Source organism: Solanum dulcamara, chromosome 7 (assembly GCF_947179165.1).
Source record: "Solanum dulcamara chromosome 7, daSolDulc1.2, whole genome shotgun sequence".
Classification (NCBI taxonomy): Eukaryota; Viridiplantae; Streptophyta; class Magnoliopsida; order Solanales; family Solanaceae; genus Solanum; species Solanum dulcamara.
In genome coordinates, this window is record NC_077243.1 from 74998607 (window position 1) to 75018004 (window position 19398).

Here is a 19398-nt window from a genome sequence, read left to right on the forward strand (position 1 = left end):
TATTGATAAAAAGAGAGTTATATGAATTAATACTATATATGTATTTTATTGAGTTTTGAAAGAGCAAAAGAGTTGAATTTGAATGAATTTGAGAAAATGATATTTTGAGCAAGATGTTTTGATGAGATGTAAATGATGTTTTTGGAAGTATAATGATTGATGAACATGAAATGAGATGAGTTTGATGATTTAAATTAAAGTCCAATGAGACTAGATGATGAGTTTAATATGAGCACATATTTTGGGAGTAGTATTGAGCACCGAGTTGGGTAAGAGTTTAATTGACTCAAACCCCAGAACTACGTAGCCAGCGTAGGATGGAGGCTATGCCTCTTAAGTCCCAAAAAGAGGACTTTGATGAATGGATCCAAGATGGTGATGTCCTTTACCCTGGCAAGGTATTGGATGGATGTGGCAACGACATCGCTTCGTTGTATCATTGCTAGCTCATAAGTGATGGTTGTCGGTTAGAGAAACTCCCAACTGAGTAAGCATTGCTTATTACTATTATTTTTATTATTATATTTTAAACTTGCATTACATATTCATGTTGAGATGATGTTGAGTTCTGAGCTGAGTTTTCTTGAGAGGAGTTTCTTGATATCTGTCCTTACCTTCCTGCCATTTTACATACTCGTACATTCCACGTACTGACGTTATTCGACCTGCATCGTTTTATGATGCAGATACAGGTGTTAGAGATCCTCAACAGGTGCATCGTTGAAGATCATTTCTTTTCAGCTATGTAACAACCCCTAAAATATTGTATGTCGGTATTTCAATTCTCGATGAAAATAATACAGCCTCTGTATTTTGGGCATAACTCTTCATACGTTGGTCCAAATTAGGTGATTCAAATTTCTGGATAATCACAACATCCTTACCTACAACTTTCATGAAGAACATAACTTCAAATTCGGAGTATACGTAGGTCAAATAAATTAATCTTTACAAGATATAGTGCTGTGACGGAATTGAGTGTTGATAGAAGAAAATTCATATCTCACTGTAGGTTGCTCCAAATTGGTTTATTCTTGAATGATATGAAACTAGACTTCCATATCTACAATTCTTATGAAGACACCAAATCCTAATAAGGAATTTATCTTATTCAAACACAGCTTCGAAAATGAGTATTCTGTTAAAAAGAACTCATCTTACCTACCATGGAAACATCTAGATGCATTTGACATCATGCATGACATAAATTGTCTTCCATTTAACATCATCCATGACATCAATATATTCCATTAAATTTTCAGATTTTTCTTTATAATTATTTTATTTATTGTTAGGTCCCTCTTTCCCACCTATAAATACCCACCTTATTTCCTCATTTTATTCATTAAGCTTTCTTAAGCATTTCTTCTCTCTATATACTTCTTCTCAAATATAGTTTTAGTTTTAGTAGTATAAAAATACTACTCCGGTGATTCTTATACTCCGGGTAGTACACAAAACGCTCCGGCGAGAAGAAAAGGCTAGGGATCCAAGAGTATTCCAATTCGAAGTAAACCTTCGGATTTAAGGTATGTAAGGCTTTCATAGCATCGGATTGAGTTCGTCCATGCGCCCAATATTTAAATTCATTATAATTGAGTTATAGTTGAGTTTTATCCAAATCTTGAATTCTAAATGAATTAATTCTTCTTCTATTGAGTTAGATATATTTATGCATTAATATTATTATTATTGTTATCTCTCTTATTATTGGAATTATTGTTCATGGCTACTTTCCCATGAATCCTAATTGATTTGATGTTCATGAATATTTTTACACATGTTTTGAGTAAAGATGTTGGCTTTTTATTATTTTTATTGATAAAAAGAGAGTTATATGAATTAATACTATATATGTATTTTATTGAGTTTTGAAAGAGCAAAAGAGTTGAATTTGAATGAATTTGAGAAAATGATATTTTGAGCAAGATGTTTTGATGAGATGAAAATGATGTTTTTGGAAGTATAATGATTGATGAACATGAAATGAGATGAGTTTGATGATTTAAATTAAAGTCCAATGAGACTAGATGATGAGTTTAATATGAGCACATATTTTGGGAGTAGTATTGAGCACCGAGTTGGGTAAGAGTTTAATTTACTCAAACCCCAGAACTACGTAGCCAGCGTAGGATGGAGGCTATGCCTCTTAAGTCCCAAAAAGAGGACTTTGGTGAATGGATCCAAGATGGTGATGTCCTTTACCCTGGCAAGGTATTGGATGGATGTGGCAACGACATCGCTTCGTTGTATCATCGCTAGCTCATAAGTGATGGTTGTCGGTTAGATAAACTCCCAACTGAGTAAGCATTGTTTATTACTATTATTTTTATATTTTAAACTTGCATTACATATTGATGTTGAGATAATGTTGAGTTCTGAGCTGAGTTTTCTTGAGAGAAGTTTCTTGATATTTGTCCTTACCTTCCTGCCATTTTACATACTCGTACATTCCACGTACTGACGTCATTCGACCTGCATCATTTTATGATGCAGATACAGGTGTTAGAGATCCTCAACAGGCGCTTCGTTGAAGATCATTATTTTTCAGCTATTTGGTGAGTCCTTCTTATATTCGGAGGAACTCTTTATCCTTTAAGTATTGTTGAGTATTATGTTTCTTTTAAGGTAGCCATGGATATGTCATTGGCACCATCTAAGAGTATTAGAGGCTTCATAGACAGAGTTTAATGATGTAATTGGAGTAATTCTCCTTTGAAACTACTTCTTTAAAAAAAAAACATTTCTTCTTTCATTAGATGTTGTTAATGGAGAGCCCATATAAGTATTCTTATTAAGTCTTCCGCTGATGAATGAATAAGTGATGAGACCAAGTGGTTCTCTCAGAGGCCAGAGATGGTTTCTGAGTGCCGGCCACGCCTAGGGTACCCTCTCGGGGCGTGACAAGCTATTTGGTGAGTCCTTCTTGTATTCGAAGGAACTCCTTATCCTTTTATTATTGTTGAGTGTGATGTTTCTTTTGAGGTAGCCATGGATATGTCATTGGCACCATCTAAGAGTATTAGAGGCTTCATAGACAGAGTCTGATGATGTAATCGGAGTAGTTCTCCTTAGAAACTACTTCTTATAAGAATTATCTATTTTTCCTTTGATTATGACAAGCCCACATTAGTATTCTTAAGTCTTTCGCTGATGAATAAATAAGAAATGAGACCAAGTGGTTCTCTCGGAAGCCAGAAATGGTTTCTGAGTGCCGGCCACGCCTAGGGTACCCTCTCGGGGCGTGACAAACTTGGTATCAGAGCCAGAGTTCAAGAGTCCTAGGGTGTCTATGAAGCCGTGTCTAGTAGAGTATTGTTTATGGGTGTGTCGTGCACCACACTTATAATCAGGAAGCTATAGGACATTAGAAATTATTTCACTTCTTTCATAATCTGAGTTCGTGCGATAGAGTTTAACTCTATAAAATCTTTCTTTCTAATTCGTGCGTTTACACGTTTCAGACATGCCTCCTAAACGTTCAGCTAGTCAGAGGAACGCTGCCAGCACTGAGGTTATTGGGCCTAAAATACCTTTTTTTGTTAAAGAAAAGGTCAATTTTGGACATAAAGGTGGATGTCAAGAACATTTTAGGCCCAATAGATGGATGAGGGGTATTTTTATACCTTTTCCAATAGTTCAAGGGCATTTTAACTCCTTTTCTGTATATTGTTATGATATTATTGAGGATTTTAAAAGTGTCTCATTAAAGATTTTCAATATCACGATAATATAGGAATATACCGTTGTAGCATTAGTCATGTAATATAGAATGACTTAGGAAAATCTTTATGATACCATCAATATATATATATATATATATATATATATATATATATATTATGATATCATTCAACATTTGTGATGGTATCATGTCAATATATGATATATACTTAAAGGACTGCTCATTGGTGAATGATACCATGATATTATATGATGACATCATTAAGAAATTATGAATTCCTCCCTTGAAGGATTGCTCATTAGTCAATGCTACCATGCTATTATATATAATGTGTTTGTATTATTGAGGATTGACTTAGTTGTTCGTGAATAAATGTAGAAAATCTTAATAATACCATAGCAGTATATGAATATATTGTTATGGTATCATTAATGAATAAGTAGTTTTGTGAATGAATGAATAAAAGAAACCTTAGTGCTTCCACAATAGTATATTCACATACTGCGATGGTATCATACATGATTTGAGGAGTGTTACTAGTTATATGAAACAATCCTTAATGATACCATGCAAGTATATAATGGCATTCTGGAGATGTCGCTGAAGGATTGAAGTAGACATCAATGATATTATGACAGTATATAGATATACTGTAGTGTGTCATTGCGGGCTAAAGCACACCTCAATGATGCCATGTTACTATGTTAGTAATGCGATGATATTATGATCGCGAGTCACATGCTTTAGGGGGTATGAATTGTAAAAGAGTATTTGTCTGTAATTATTTTATTTTTATGGGGCATGAACTTAGTTTTCTCTTTTTTCTATTCATTACTATTTTGATTTGCTTCATTTATAAATATATAAATATAAGATATGTGTGTACTTTGCCCTCACAAAATCTATTATGAAATTTCACTAGATATGTTGTCGTTAGACCCATTTTTGAAGTGTCAAAATCTTGTAAAGATAATTCAAAAATTTTGCGTAAATTAATTTTCCTTATGAATTAATAAAAAAGAAAGGGAAAAGTAAAGTAAAAAATCCAATTTGAAAAAAAAACAAAAAAAACAAAAAAAGAAAGAGGTGAAAAACAGATCCGTAGCTTTGTGGATGCACAACCCAAAACAGACCCAACGCCGCCACAAAGCTCTTTCTCTCCGCCGTCTGCCACCGGTACAACACCCGTCAGTAGCAATTTTGGAGTTCCGGTGGAGTTTCAATTGTCCATAACCCTCTCTTCACCTGTTTTACAACGAGTATTTCTTTGTTGTTTCTGTCTACGGTGCTTCACGGAATCATTGATTTCACCGGAATACACCATTGAAACGTCATCTTTCCTGCAGATTTTAAGGTGATACACCTTTTTCCCCAATATAATTTTGCTGTTTCTATCTCATATTTCAAATATTGATTGTCAAAATTTTGGATATTTTCAGTGCATTTTCTTATCCTATTTTACGTCAATTGTTGGATTCTCTAGTAAATTCAAACTTTGTTGAAAAATCTCCAGTTTAGATCCATATATTTTTGAAGTTGAAACTTGAAAATTTGAGCTTTTGCAGTACTTGTGATTTTTGGAATTTGAAGTTGTGTTAGGGCACACATTTTACTTGGAAAAAGTTTGAAGTTTTGTAAGTGAAAGTCTCAAAAACCCAAAAACTGGTCCGAGTTAGATATTCAAAATTTGATCAAATTTCACGTTCAAACTGATATTCGAAGATAAATTTTCAAAATCTACTTCCAAAATTTGGGGTCAATTGCTAGCGAAGTTGACTTTCACCTTTTTCGTCTAGGTCTAATAGTTACTCCATAAAAAATGAAAATGCAGTTGGAGTTTTTTATGTATGAAAATTAAGCAAGGAGATAATTCTTGTGTTGTCTGTCAGGTAAATGCCTTGTAATTAGATTTTATGGGTTTAGTAAGTGAAAGACCTGGGCTTTGATTCTTGATGCGCAGCAAGTTTGACTTTTGAGCATAATGGTGGCTCCATCTTCAACCTCTACCTCCCTGAAGGAGTACCTAAAAAAATATGAAAGTAACACCAATGAAGAAGAAAAGAAGAAACAGAAGAAAAAGAAGAAGGTTAAACCTAATAATGTCAAAGGTGTCGTCGTCGTTGACGAAGATCCTGTTTGGCAAAAGCCTGTAAAAATTGAAGATGAAAAGGATGAGTCAGCTGGTAATGTATTTCAAAGGTTTGTTTTTGTTGATAGTTTGTATCATTGGGTGTTGGTATATCTGTGTCTCTTAACTATGTTCTTTTACAGACGAAGAGCTGCCTCAGGTAAATGAAGATATTGAAGTTAAGCGCATGAAGAGATTGGAGCAGATTAGTGCTAGACGTCCATACGGTTCCGTTTCAGAAGATGGAAGTGGTTGGGTTTCTGTTTCAAGTACTTCAAATAATATCATATCTGATGACCAAATTTCTGATTTGTCCCCGACACGGATAAGACTTGGTCGAAATGATATTCCCTCACCAGAACCTCAACTCAATCCATCAAGTCCTGCAGTTGATTTATCACCACCACGTAAACCGAGGGCTCGAAATACTACACCCTCTCCAGAAAGTGGGCGGAAGCAGCCAAGAACTCAAGAGGGTGACTTGTCGCCACCCCGCAAACGTAGTGCCAGGAATGATACACGGAGGACTAGGATTCGTACACCTTCACCTGAACCCCAGTTGAAGCGTTCAAGCGCAAAAGATGCTGATTTGTCACCACCACGTAAGCGGAGGGTTCGGAATGATACACCTGAACTTGAAATGAAGCCTTTGAGTACTAGAGATACTGATATTTCACCACCACGTAGACGAAGGGTTCAGAATGATACACCTGAATCTGATATGAAGTCTTTGAGCAGTAGAGATATGCATATCTCACCACCAAGGCGACGTAGGACTCGAAATGATACCCCTTCACCAGAACCCAAAGCCAGGCCTTCTGCTGATTTGTCACCACCAAGACGGAGGCAAAAGTACGGCCAAAGTCTTCCAGATATCTCTGATGTTTCTCCTCCTCGACGAGGTTCCCGTGCACAAGGTGATTCGAGAGCTGATCAAGTTACAGATCTCTCGCCTTTGAGGAAAAAGAAGGACCAAAATGCACTGGAGGCACGTCCAGTTTCATCCACTACAAAGCAGGGGCCAAAGACTGGTTTGGTTAGTGGCAAAGATATCAAAGAAGAAATTGATCGGACAAAGAAGGAAGACTGGATGAGGTATTTCTATACTACTACTTCATGTGCCTTATCTTCTTTTCGTTTTTTGCTATTCTTCAGGGTCAGTTTGGAAGTACAGGGCAAGCAAAGCAATGTGTGAGGAGACTGGGAAATCTTGTTTTCTGGGGAGGAGAATGTTTTATGCTAAAAGAATCACAGCTTTCGTGAACATGCCCATCACCAAATCCTACTAATGCTTGATCCTTGATCTAGCTTATTTTATTGATGAATTAACAATGATTTGTATTTTAGGTTTCAGGAAATGGATCCCTTGGTTAGTGGCCGAGGCGCTGAACCGGTATATCGGGATAGAATTACAGGTGCATGAACTATTTAAATTATTATTATAGTTACTAAATATGTTCTTTCATTTGATCTCACACCATAACGCTGCAGGACAACGAATGTCAAAGGAGGAGTTCTTGAAGTCCAAGAAGAAGAAGGAAGAGAAGGAGAAGCCAAAGGTACTTTTATCCAATACATGTTTTTATTTACATGAATAAGTTGTCAATCTTGGAGCTAGTCTTTCTTCAGCATTACTTATCTTTATGTAGACGTGCAAGCTTTCCAGAATTCAGGGAAAATATTTCCTCCAATTTCTATATCTTATTTAAGCCAATAATATTAACTACAATCAACAATAGATCTCTTTTAATACAGGTATTCTAGGAACTTAAAAATATGGGGGTATTCCATTTGCTAGTTAGTGTGGGGTAGTAATAGTGGTAGTTCTCCATCACTACGCTTTTAATTTCCTCATTGTCTCTTCCATCTCCTGTGTAACTTCTCCCAGAATTGTCTATGCACAACTTTTCTGTAATTTGCACAAATAGCGCTTCCTCATAGTTTATGCTGATGACAAGTGCTGGTAAATTCTAAAGTCATATGCTAATGAACTACTCTCTGCAAATCAAATCAAAAACTACTCTATGTAGCATACTCCTTTCCAATTATGTTTTCCACCTATGTGGAATATCTACTTATTCTCTAAAAATAATCAAATTGATATGCAAGGGGACAGATGAATGTTATTTCAGTAGTATTTCTTCAAAAAATATCAGTTGAAAGCTAAAGATTTGGTAGTAGTTGAGATTTCAGATCACAAGCCCCTTCAAATCAGATTCACTTCCGGCCAGAAAGCCATTGACTATCCTGTCCTGCTTGGCTTGTCTAAGGCTGAAGTTAAATGTCTGTATCTAAGAATGTTTGTGAAGTGTAACATTTCCTTTGGCAGAACCTGTTCTTGAGAAGAATTTATGCACTTATATTCATTGCTTGGCTAAAAGTTCTTACCTGCTATTGCATTACAAGGATCTCTTTGCTCCCTTGCAGCCGCACAATATCTGGGCTAACAATACAAAGCACAAAAAAAAGCTTTATTATAAAGAACGTACTGCATTCCTATCTAAATAGAGAATCCTCTAACAATCAATCCGATCCTTTTTAAATTTGGAGTCCTGCCACGAAAAAGTTCCCAAAAATATTAAAGTTCAGTTGATTTCAAAATCCTAATATTACCAATTTTTTCAATAACAAGTTTTAGTCCCTTGAATGGATGGGTTATTTTGAGAGACTACAGAAGTCTTTCAACATTTTGGAGATAGTTTCATCGTTTAAAGTTTCGTGTTTTAACATTCGTGCTTTTAAAATAGTATATAGATAGATTATTGGTCTCACAATTGATCTTTCAAATTTGCCTTTCACTTTTTCTGTTCTATAAGTAGGGACCATTTGTAATTCGTTTCGAGACACTTAGACTTGATGCATAGCACTTTATGAATTGATTTCTTCCAAATTTTCTATATTCTTTTCCCATTCTCCCTTCTCTCTTCTCCAAGTCTCTCTTTCGGTGCCACATCACTTAGTCTTTTTCATGACCATCAATCGTCGTAGCTCTCCTCCTCCTTTATATGTGCTTAGAACAGGCTATGTTTTCTGAAGTGCATATATACACAGTCAACTGCTGCTTGTTAAGCTTTTGTGAATTTCTTTTGTTTTTTATCCTTGTATCAGGAAATAAAACTGGAATGGGGAAAGGGCTTGGCTCAAAAGCGCGAGATGGAGGTTAGGCTTCAGGAACTAGAAAATGAGAAGGACAAGCCATTTGCACGGAGCAGGTTTTTAAATTACTAAAATATTCCTTGTGGTTGTTTCTTTAAGGTCCGTCAATGTCTTTAGAAGGTCTGAACTTGAGATGATGTATGTACTTTTGCCTTTGCACTTTCTGCAATAGCAGTATGAACTTGAGCAGTATGAACTTGAGATCCATCAATGTCTTAGAAGGTCTGAACTTGAGATGATGCATGTACTTTTGCCTTGCACTTTCTGCAATAGCAGTATGTCTGGATTTTTTACCTAACATGTAACTGTATAGTGCTAGAAGATGGATTGTTGAACCTGTAGTTATATTTTAAAGATTGGGCATCCTATATGCTTTTAGTAGCCTTGCTCGTTGGTCATTACTACATATATAAAAGACGTAAAAAAATTTCTTGCTGGCTGAGATGAGTTTACTTGCATGATTTTCACATTTTGTGAGGCGTTTTTTTACATAAAACCTGAGTTAATAAAACTAGGTCACCATTAGGAAGCATCTTATTAAGTTCTATTGAGTTGGCAGAGGCCCTATTACATTCTCCTTCCTGTTTGCTCAATCTTGGCAACATTGCATGCACTTGTTGAAACACTGTAGTGTGTGATATATTTAAGAAACCACCTCTTCTTGAATAGATTTGTCTCCTTTGGTTTTTGTGTGCACAATACCACACCTCAATTCCAAAAGTAGTAGGGATCAGTTACATGTATTCTCTTTAGTTATTCTATTCCATTTGGGCCCATTTCATTTCTGTACTCAATAATATGTTTTAAGACAAATTAGGGGTCACCTAAAATTGAGATTCTTAAAGATCTCATGCATATCCTTTGATAGACATACTCATAACTAACAAAAGTGATTGGACTCCTAATAAAACTAGACTTGATGTAATTCTCTCCAGTACTAACTACCAACAATTAAACCTCAATTCCAACTAGATGACCTCTTCATGGATGCTTTGTCTCTACTGTTCTGTTCTTCTCTAAGTTTGCTTTACATCCAAAAGATTGTAGGTCTATGAGACTAATTCCTTTCACGTGACTTAGATTTATCTCGTCTCCTTTGAGCACCTATCATCATTACATTGTCATAGTTTCATATTGTAACACTGTCCGACTGATGAATTTGGAGGTCTCTACATAAGAAATGATCAGACCATATCACGTGACCTTCTCTCGTATTATCCTCCAGTTGTGCTATTCATGCCTCTACGAGATGAGATTATTTCGAAACTTGTTTAATCATCCATCTTATCACTCACCTATATCATTGCTGCTCACATACTTTCTTCTTATGAGTATATACTCCTGTCACACAACACCTGGTATCTCTTTTCACTTAAGCCACCTATGTTAATTCTTTTTTTGGCAATTAAAGAATTTTATTACCAAAAAGTGTTAACATTCTTTACAGTTCTGTATTGGTGTGGCAACCAAACAGTGACACAACTAACAGCCATTACATCAAAGGCAACATTTCAAAGAAAAGAGACTAGCTCTGGGGATAGTAATCTAGTTCTGCTAGTTTGTTTGTAAGTTTAGGCTTCAAAGATCCTTTCTGGAAAATCTCTTGCACTATTCTTTTGGTTATCATGTTTGGCTCACTGGACTTTGCCTGGAAGACCCGATGATTCCTTTCTATCCAGATGTGGTAAGCTGCCGCTGTAATGCTCATTCGAAAGATAATAGCTGCTGCTCCCTTCCCTCGTGCATATTTGTTGGTCCACTCCAGCTCCTCTCACCAAGTGCTAGTTGGCCTAGTTATCCCTTGCCAATATAACAACTTAGTCCATATGTTTTTAGAGTATTCACAAGTGAAAAAGAGATGTTCACTAGTCTAAATACCCCTGCTACATAGGACACTGTTGGTTATCTATGACACCCCAATTCATTAACGTATCCTTGGTACGTAGCCTGTTCAGTATAGCTAATCTTGTTATGAATATCCATTTAGCTGCTCCAGGATTGTTGCAAATGATCCTTCTCCAGGGAACCTTTTGAAAATCACCCCTCATTGCACTGTATAGCTTTTTGATGGAGTATTGTTGCATATTTGTGAACTCTGTTTCTTGGGTCCCTAAAGCTTGTAGGTACTTCTCTGTCTTCAGTATCTTCTGTACCACCCATGAAGCCTGAGATGGTACACAGTCCCAAACATTTCTGTTTTTATATAATAGCAGTGGACCCACTTCACCCATAGGGTGTCTTTCTTGCTGCATAGGTTCCATAATAGCTTAATGATTGCAGCCCTGTTCCAGATGGTAATATCTAGTATGTTAAGTCCTCCTGCTGTCCTAGGCATGCACACCTTGTCCCATGCAAGAAGAGCCTTCTTGGTAAGTTCAACACCTCCTGTCCACAGAAATCTCTTGCATGTTTGCTCTATGAGTTTTATGATTTTTGTTGGTAGAACAAAGATTTGAGACCAATACACTTGAATTGAGAATAACACAGTTTTGATCAACAACTCTCTTCCTGCGTAGGATAGAAATTTAGTGGTCCAACAGTTGATCCTCCCTAGCATTTTTGTAAGCAATGGTTGGCACTGCATAATAGACAGCCTTTTAGTACTTAGTGGCACTCCTAGGTACTTAAAAGGTAATTCCCCTTTTGTGAACCCCAAAACATCCAGAATAGAGGCTTTTGTTGTGTCATTTACCCCTCCAAAATAGATTGAACTTTTATCTTTATTGGCAATTAGTCTTGAGACCCCGGAGAACTTTTGGAAACAGTTAAATAGAAGTTGGACAGATCTGATTTCCCCTTTACAGAATAGTAGCATATCATCAGCAAAGCTTAACTGGATTAGTTGAACTTTAGAGCATCTTGGATGGAATTTGAACTCTGGATGGGTCATCAGTTCCTTCAGTAGTCTAGAGAAATATTCCATTGCAAGAGCGAAGAGGAAGGGTGACATTGGATCTCCTTGCCTTCATCCTCTCTTGGCTTCAAAAGGCTCGGTAGGCCAGCCATTTATATTTATCGAGTAAGTGACTGTTTGGAGACATTGCATCACCCACCCAATAAATTTAGAGGGAAAATTCAGATGGCAAAGCATTTGCTGGACAAATATCCACTCAAGTGAGTCGTACGCCTTTTGCTTTTCTATTTTTAGCATACATCTAGCTGAGATTCCTTTCCTCCCATATCCCTTAACCAGCTCGTGACTCAATATAATGTTTTCGCTAATCAATCTCCCAGGCACAAAGGCTGATTGAGTTTTGTCTACCAAACTATCCATTACACTCTGCAGCCTATTTGTGATAATCTTGGATATAAGCTTATATACCACGGAGCAATAAGAAATGGGTCTGAATTGTTTAACAGAAGAGGGATTCTTGACCTTGGGAATAAGAGTTACAGTTGTACAATTAATGGGCCTGTAGAGTATACCCGTCTTGAAAAACTGCAGCACTGCTTTGGTTATCTCATCTCCAACCACTGGCCATGCTTTTTTGAAAAAGTAGGCATTAAAACCATCAGTGCCTGGAGCCTTGAGGTCCTCAATTCCTTTTAGAGCGTGCCATAAATCTTCTGGGGTCACTGGCTCTATGAGGTGTATTTGTTGTCTCCTTGTCAGAACATGACCCAAAGCACATATCTCTGGTCTGATTGCTGGTAGTTGGGGAGCTGTAGAACCCAATAATGCCTTGTAGAACTTAGTTATATCCGACTTTATCTCCTCATCTTCAGAAATCCATCTACCACATGAAAGTTGGAGTTTTTTGATCTGACTATATGCAGTTCTGTTCTTCAAATTAGCAAAGAAAAATGTTGAGTTTGAGTCTCCCAGTTGAAGCCATTTGATTCTCGACTTCTGCTGATATATACTTTCTTGGACCATAGACCACTTCTCTAACTTTTTCCTTATCTCCTTTTCAAGTTCCACCAGTGATGTATCATGGTTACACATCCTCATTTTCTCCTGTGTATTAGCCAAGTGTTTTCTGGTGTCCAGAATTCTTTGCTCTACGTTTGAAAATTCCTTCATTTGTAGTGCTTTCTTTTCATTTTTGACTTGCTTTAGTTGAATCCATTTTTTTCTTCATTGAGTTTCCAAGTGTCGGTTTATTCCAGCCCCTTTTAACAGCCTCCTGAAAATCCGGATGATGTACAAGATGGTCCATGAATTTGAAGGGCCTTGGCCAACTACTGTTTGGTTCAGCGAAGTCAATGACTAATGGAGAGTGGTCTGAGCATCTGGGATTTTGAATTTCCACCTCTAACTGAGCCATTGTTGTCATCTATACTGGGTTGGCAAGTGCCTTGGCAATTCTACTATAAACATGACCATTCGTCCATGTTTATTCCCTTCCAATAGTTTTCATTTCACATAGCCCAATTGTAGACAAACAATCTTTGAAATCTCTAACTTCACTTTCCTGGACAACTGACCCATTGGTCCTATCGTCATCGTGTAAGATAGCATTAAAATCCCCCATAATGAGCCAAGGCCCTTTTACACTAGTAGCGATACTGTCTAGTTGTGTCCACAGGCTTCTCCTTGTTTCCTCAGTGTGCCAGCCATATACCTTAGTAAAGTAGAACTTTATATGCGACTTGCAGCTTTTGATATATCCATGTACCATCTTGTCAGAACTAGCAATTTCTGTGAAATCTACCTTTGCGTTGTCCCATAATACCCAATATTCTGCCTTTGTCACTATGGTTGTAGTTGGCATGCCACTGCCATTGAGGGGTGACTTTGTTAATGATTTTCTGTGCATTCCTCTCCTTCACCTTATTCTCCAGTACTGCTATAATACTAGTCTTACTTTCATTAAGAAACACTTTAAATTCTTTTTGTTTGTAAACTTTATTCACGCCCCTAATATTCCATGTAACTAGCTTCATTGTTGTGTGGATTGATCAGGAGGGTCACCATCAGTCCCCACCTTATTGCTATTTCCTCTCTCAAGTTGGATTGTCTGCATTATGGTCTGGATAGTGCCTTGTTGGCCAGCAAGAGGGCTGAACCCATTCCCGGTGTGCACTACATTGGCTTTCGACTTGATGGGACTCTTGGCTACTGCCTTCTGCTTGACATTCTGCCATTCCGTTCTTTGGAGTGGTGGAAATTCGTCAATTGGTTCCCCTATAAGACTACCCAGCAATTTCAGGCCTAGGTACCCATTTCTGTACCACATTCCTGTGCTGGTCCTTGGTCTCCTTCATCACAGTTTTGGGAGCTTGATTTTGCTTAGACAACTCTTTTTGGTTATTCTTCACAGGAACAGATTTATCTAAGATTCTACTATAATCATTCCTACTTGTAGGCATTCATTGCAATAGTCGGGTACCCAATCATACTCAACCCTTTGATCAAAGATCCTACCTGTTGGGTCTTGAACTTTTACAACCTGTGGTAATGTCCCTGTTACATCCATCTCTATAAGAACCCTTGCATATGAGATCCTCTCCATTTTACTTGTACATTCATCCGCATACACTGGGTTACCCAGTCCACTACTGATCCTACTAAGTGATTCCACACCCCAGCAATTGAGTGGTAGGTTGGGCAATTTAACCCAGAGAGGTACCACCCGCAGAACCTCATTATCAAAGCTAAACTCAGGTTCCCAAGATCTTACTATTAGGGGCTTCTTGTTGAAAAAATGGGGGCCTGACAGGAGAACCTCATCTCTATCCTTCATGCTAGTAAACTTCACAACAAAGTTATCATCATTATGATAGTATATTTTAGGTTTACCAGCAATAGTTCCACTGAGTCCCGATATATCTATCCAGTGCCCCGATGGATGGAGATGTGCCAACTACATAGACAATCAGAGCCATCTTCCAATACTCAGTTTCCCTTGCGACGTCGGCGTATTCGAGTTGGACAATCTTTACCCCATCTTGCAGAATCAGAGCAACGAAGGAAAGATTAGCTCCACGCGAAGCGACGCGGTTACCTTCAAACAGATTTGCCCAATTCTTCCTCTGTTTATCCTCCGGAGGTTGAGTGGGGTTTCCAGCAACCTTCTCCTTCATCTGATTTGCCATTCCAGATGTGGCAACTGGACCCGTCCTTGGCGTCCCTGGTATCAGTGGGTTCGTTGGTGTACCTGTTCTGCTTGCTGCAACATCAACTGTAGGGGAACTAGTCTCCGTTGGCTGAGATGTTGCTTGTTCCTGGGTGATTGCTTTGCTATTCTCCTCCTCTTCCGGCATATATCTCCGGACTGGCTTATTCCTCTTAACTTCCGATAATTGAATCTTTGTCTGGTTCTTCTTTCCTCGACCCCTGGCCATGGCGGCGAGGGCGCACGTTAGTATCTCTCTATCGTGCAACAACAACCCAGTGAAATCCCACATCGTGGGGTCTGGGAAGGGTAAAGTGTACGCAGACCTGACTCCTACCAATGTAGGACGGCTGTTTTCGAAAGACCATCGGCTCAATAGAAGCATAGGAAAAAAAGGTCAAACAAGAATATTAATAGTAGGAGAGTAGATAACGGAAGAGTTGCAAACAATAGTATAGTCAAAAGATCAAAAAACAGTAGATATCGTCAAATAATAGCATAAATACCATAAATAACATAAGATAACATAACATACATAACATCAATAACATAAATCAGAGTACAAGAAATCATAGTGCGTTAATACGCCTACGGGTAAGGGGGTATAATGCCACTATGTACTAGCCTTCTACCCTGATATGTGTCCTCCACACCCTCCTATCTAAGGTCATGTCCTCGGCAAGTCTTAAATGCGCCATGTCCTGTCTGATCACCTCTCCCCAATATTTCTTCAGCCTACCCCTACCTCTTCTGAAACCATCCATGGTCAACCTCTCACATCTCCGCACTGGTGCCTCTGGGACTCTCCTCTTCACATGCCCAAACCATCTCAGTCGCGTTTCACGCATCTTGTCTTCCACCGGGGCCACTCCTACCTTGTCTCGAATAGCCTCATTTCTAATTCTGTCGCTCCTTGTATGCCCACACATCCATCTCAACATTCTCATCTCGGCAACTTTCATCTTTTGCACGTGTGAGACCTTAACTGGCCAACACTCCGCCCCATATAACATAGCTGGTCTAACCATCACTTTGTAGAACTTTCCCTTAAGTCTTGGTGGCACCTTCTTGTCACATAACACACCGGAGGCGAGTCTCCATTTCATCCATCCTGCCCCAATACGATGTGTGACATCCTCGTCGATCTCCCCGCTGCCTTGCATGATAGAACCAAGGTACTTAAAACTACTTCTCTTTTGGATGGCTTGATCCCCGAGCCTAACTTCCGCGCCAACCTCCTGAGAAGTCTCACTGAACTGGCACTTTAGGTACTCTGTCTTGGTCCTACTCAACTTAAACCCTTTAGACTCCAAGGTGCGTCTCCAATCTTCCAGCTTAGCGTTAACTCTGCTATGAGTCTCATCAATGAGGACTATGTCGTCCGCAAAAAGCATACACCATGGCACCTCACCTTGAATTGGTCGCGTCAATACATCCATCACCAAGGCAAATAGAAACGGACTAAGAGCTGATCCTTGATGCAACCCCATCACAACTGGAAAGTGTTCTGAATCCCCTCCTACTGTCCTTATCCTGGTTTTGGCACCCTCGTACATGTCCTTGATCACCCTTATGTACGCTACAGGTACACCTTTAGCCTCCAAACATCTCCATAATATCTCTCGTGGGACTTTATCGTGCCTTTTCTAAGTCGATGAATACCATATGTAAGTCTCTCTTCCTCTCCCTATATTGCTCCATTAGTCTCCTCATAAGATGGATGGCTTCCGTAGTTGAGCGTCCCGGCATAAATCCGAACTGGTTCTCTGAAATAGACACACCTCTCCTCACCCTCATCTCCACCACTCTTTCCCACACTTTCATAGTATGGCTTAGGAGCTTGATACCTCTATAGTTGTCGCAACTCTGGCTATCCCCCTTGTTTTTGTATAGAGGGATCATGATGCTCGACCTCCATTCTATGGGCATCGTTGCCGTCGTAAAGATGACATTAAATAACCTAGTCAGCCATTCCAAACCTACCGAGCCCGCACTCTTCCAAAATTCTCTAGGGATCTCGTCAGGTCCGGTCGCTCTTCCCCAGCGCATCCTACGAACGACATCTTTAACCTCATCGCCCGTAATACTCCTACAACCCCCAATATCGTGACTACTTCCTGTATGTTCCAAATCTCCCAACACAATTTCTCTGTCCCCTTTGTCATTCAAAAGTTTATGAAAGTATGACTGCCATCTTTGTTTGATAAGTGTCTCCTCTACCAATACTTTTCCGTGTTCGTCTTTAATGCACTTCACTTGATCCACATCGCGTGCCCTTCTCTCCCGGGCCCTGGCTAGCTTGAATAATTTCCTGTCCTCGCCTTTCTCTTCCAGTTCAGCATAAAGGCGTTCAAAAGCTGCCGTTTTTGCCGTTGCAACCGCCGACTTCACCTCCTTCCTTGCTATCTCTCTATCGTGCGCCGAGAGAAAAACCCTAAATCCGTCTCTCTTGAAGTACCCCATATGTTAATTCTATATAGTACTTCATCTATCATGTCATTCTATTGTAAGATTGAGCATAGTTAGTTTATGTTAGGATTAGTCTAGATATTTGAATTATTTGCATGTTAGACACTTTGAATTCGCCTAACCTCACCTCAATTCCATTTCTTATTATGTGGCTAAACTTACAATGCTTATATGTTATTTTATTTTAAACTTACTTTCTAGAATGTTTCTACTAGTTGAGCTGTTGGTTAACGTGGTATATTTATGTGTTTTAATTTTGCCTCACAGAGATGATCCAGAACTTGACACAATGCTGAAGGAAAGAGTTCGATGGGGCGACCCAATGGCACATTTGGTTAAGGTGATGTTTTACCCAACCACTTTTTTTTTTGAGTGCATCTATTCTATCTATTTTGGAGTGGATGATTGCCAATTACTGTATTTCTGTGTATTTTCATGATGACAGTATGTGATTCTGTAATTTCAGACTTCTCTCTGTCCCTCTAAATATGGTTTACATTCTTGGATGTTGCAGAAAAAGCTGGACCCAATTCTGCCGGACTTTGGGGCTAATGAGAAAATGAAGGACTCTGGTTTTATAATCCCTCAGGAGATCCCTTCTCACAGCTGGATAAAAAGAGGATTGGATGCAGCACCCAATCGTTATGGTATAAGGCCAGGGCGACACTGGGATGGGGTTGACCGAAGTACAGGTATATGCCCTCTTATTTCTTCTGTGCAGGTGTCAATTCTATTTTCCATGCAAACTTGATAGATAGATCGCTGATTTAAGCTTCGTATATTTTCCTCTTTGGGTAATATTGGTGACGTCAATGTTGATTTTCGTCTAATAGGATATGAGAAGGAGTTGTTCAAGAGGACGAATGAGAAACAAGCAACCGAAAGAGAAGCATATCTGTGGTCTGTGTCCGACATGTGACTTGTTCCAGTTTTCGTTAGCTTTTTATATTTCAATGGGACAACTGCCTCCCTCCACTTCTCTTCAATCATTTGCATAGAAAGACTCGTAGCTTATATAATCCCAACATGTTGTTGTATTGCCTTTAGTACCTAGCCATAAACTGCTAACCCACTTCTCCTTTGATCCCCTCCTCTCTGTTTTGAGTATATTCTGGGTTTATATGGTGGTGTCTTCCCAATGTAGTTTTTCCATCCATTGTCATTTTTTGTGTATAATTGTTTAAATTGTTTCCGCGTTTCTTTTTTATTCGTGGGTTAAATTTTGAGTTGATGCTCGAATTTGATAAACGGGTTGTTGATTCTACTACTTGTGTTGTTGAGTATTGGAAATGGGTGTTTGTGTTTTGAGCTAAAATTTGTTGTGTATTGTTAGTTTCCGATTCTTTTGGTTGAGTTGTACTTTGTAGTAAGAGGAAAAATCTGTGGGGTGACAAAATCAAAGGTAAGAAAAAAGGGAATTGTGGAAGGGGACTAGGATTTCAAATGGAAGGACACAAAGGGAATTTTAGGAAAAGAGGAGGATATAGAAGTAATTGAAAATTGGAGGTTTTTTTTTTAATTTCCCGTAGTGAAGCATATTTATATATAATATTAGAGAGTTAAAATTTGAGAGTGACTAGACTCACCCTCATTAGAGTCATTGTTTCATTGCGGGGTCGAATTTCAGAGCATTGGTGCATTTGAAGAAGATATGGTCTAGGTTTTCTTCCATGGTGTTACAAACAATGCAGTTGGGATCATTGGAGGGTTTTGTTGATGAAGCACATGGTATATATTGACAACCAGATGGCGGTTGAGATGGAGCTAGGAGAAAATCTAGTTTTAAAAAGAGGAATGAATTTCGATCTTGACTTCACCAACAACAATAATAAAATATTCATTATAATTCCACAAATAGTTCGCGGAAGGTAGAGTATACACGGACGTTATCGCTATTTTGA

At 38.5% G+C, this 19398-nt stretch overlaps 1 protein-coding gene across 3 annotated transcripts; it reads left to right on the top strand.

The window, feature by feature from the left end:
- Positions 1-4728: 4728 nt before the first annotated feature.
- On the top strand, positions 4729-18812 carry LOC129894248 (uncharacterized). 3 transcript variants are annotated; one of them, XM_055969839.1, is made up of 9 exons: positions 4729-5039; positions 5575-5868; positions 5957-6908; positions 7161-7228; positions 7305-7372; positions 8922-9025; positions 17765-17837; positions 18012-18189; positions 18331-18812. In XM_055969839.1, the coding sequence occupies exons 2-9, from the start codon at positions 5667-5669 to the stop codon at positions 18414-18416; spliced, it is 1731 nt and encodes a 576-aa protein (XP_055825814.1). In that variant the 5' UTR covers positions 4729-5039; positions 5575-5666; the 3' UTR covers positions 18417-18812. The 3 variants fall into 3 exon arrangements, with proteins under 3 accessions (XP_055825814.1, XP_055825815.1, XP_055825816.1); XM_055969840.1 differs by having other exon boundaries at positions 5646-5868; XM_055969841.1 differs by lacking the exon at positions 4729-5039 and having other exon boundaries at positions 5796-5884.
- The last annotated feature ends 586 nt before the right edge of the window (positions 18813-19398 follow it).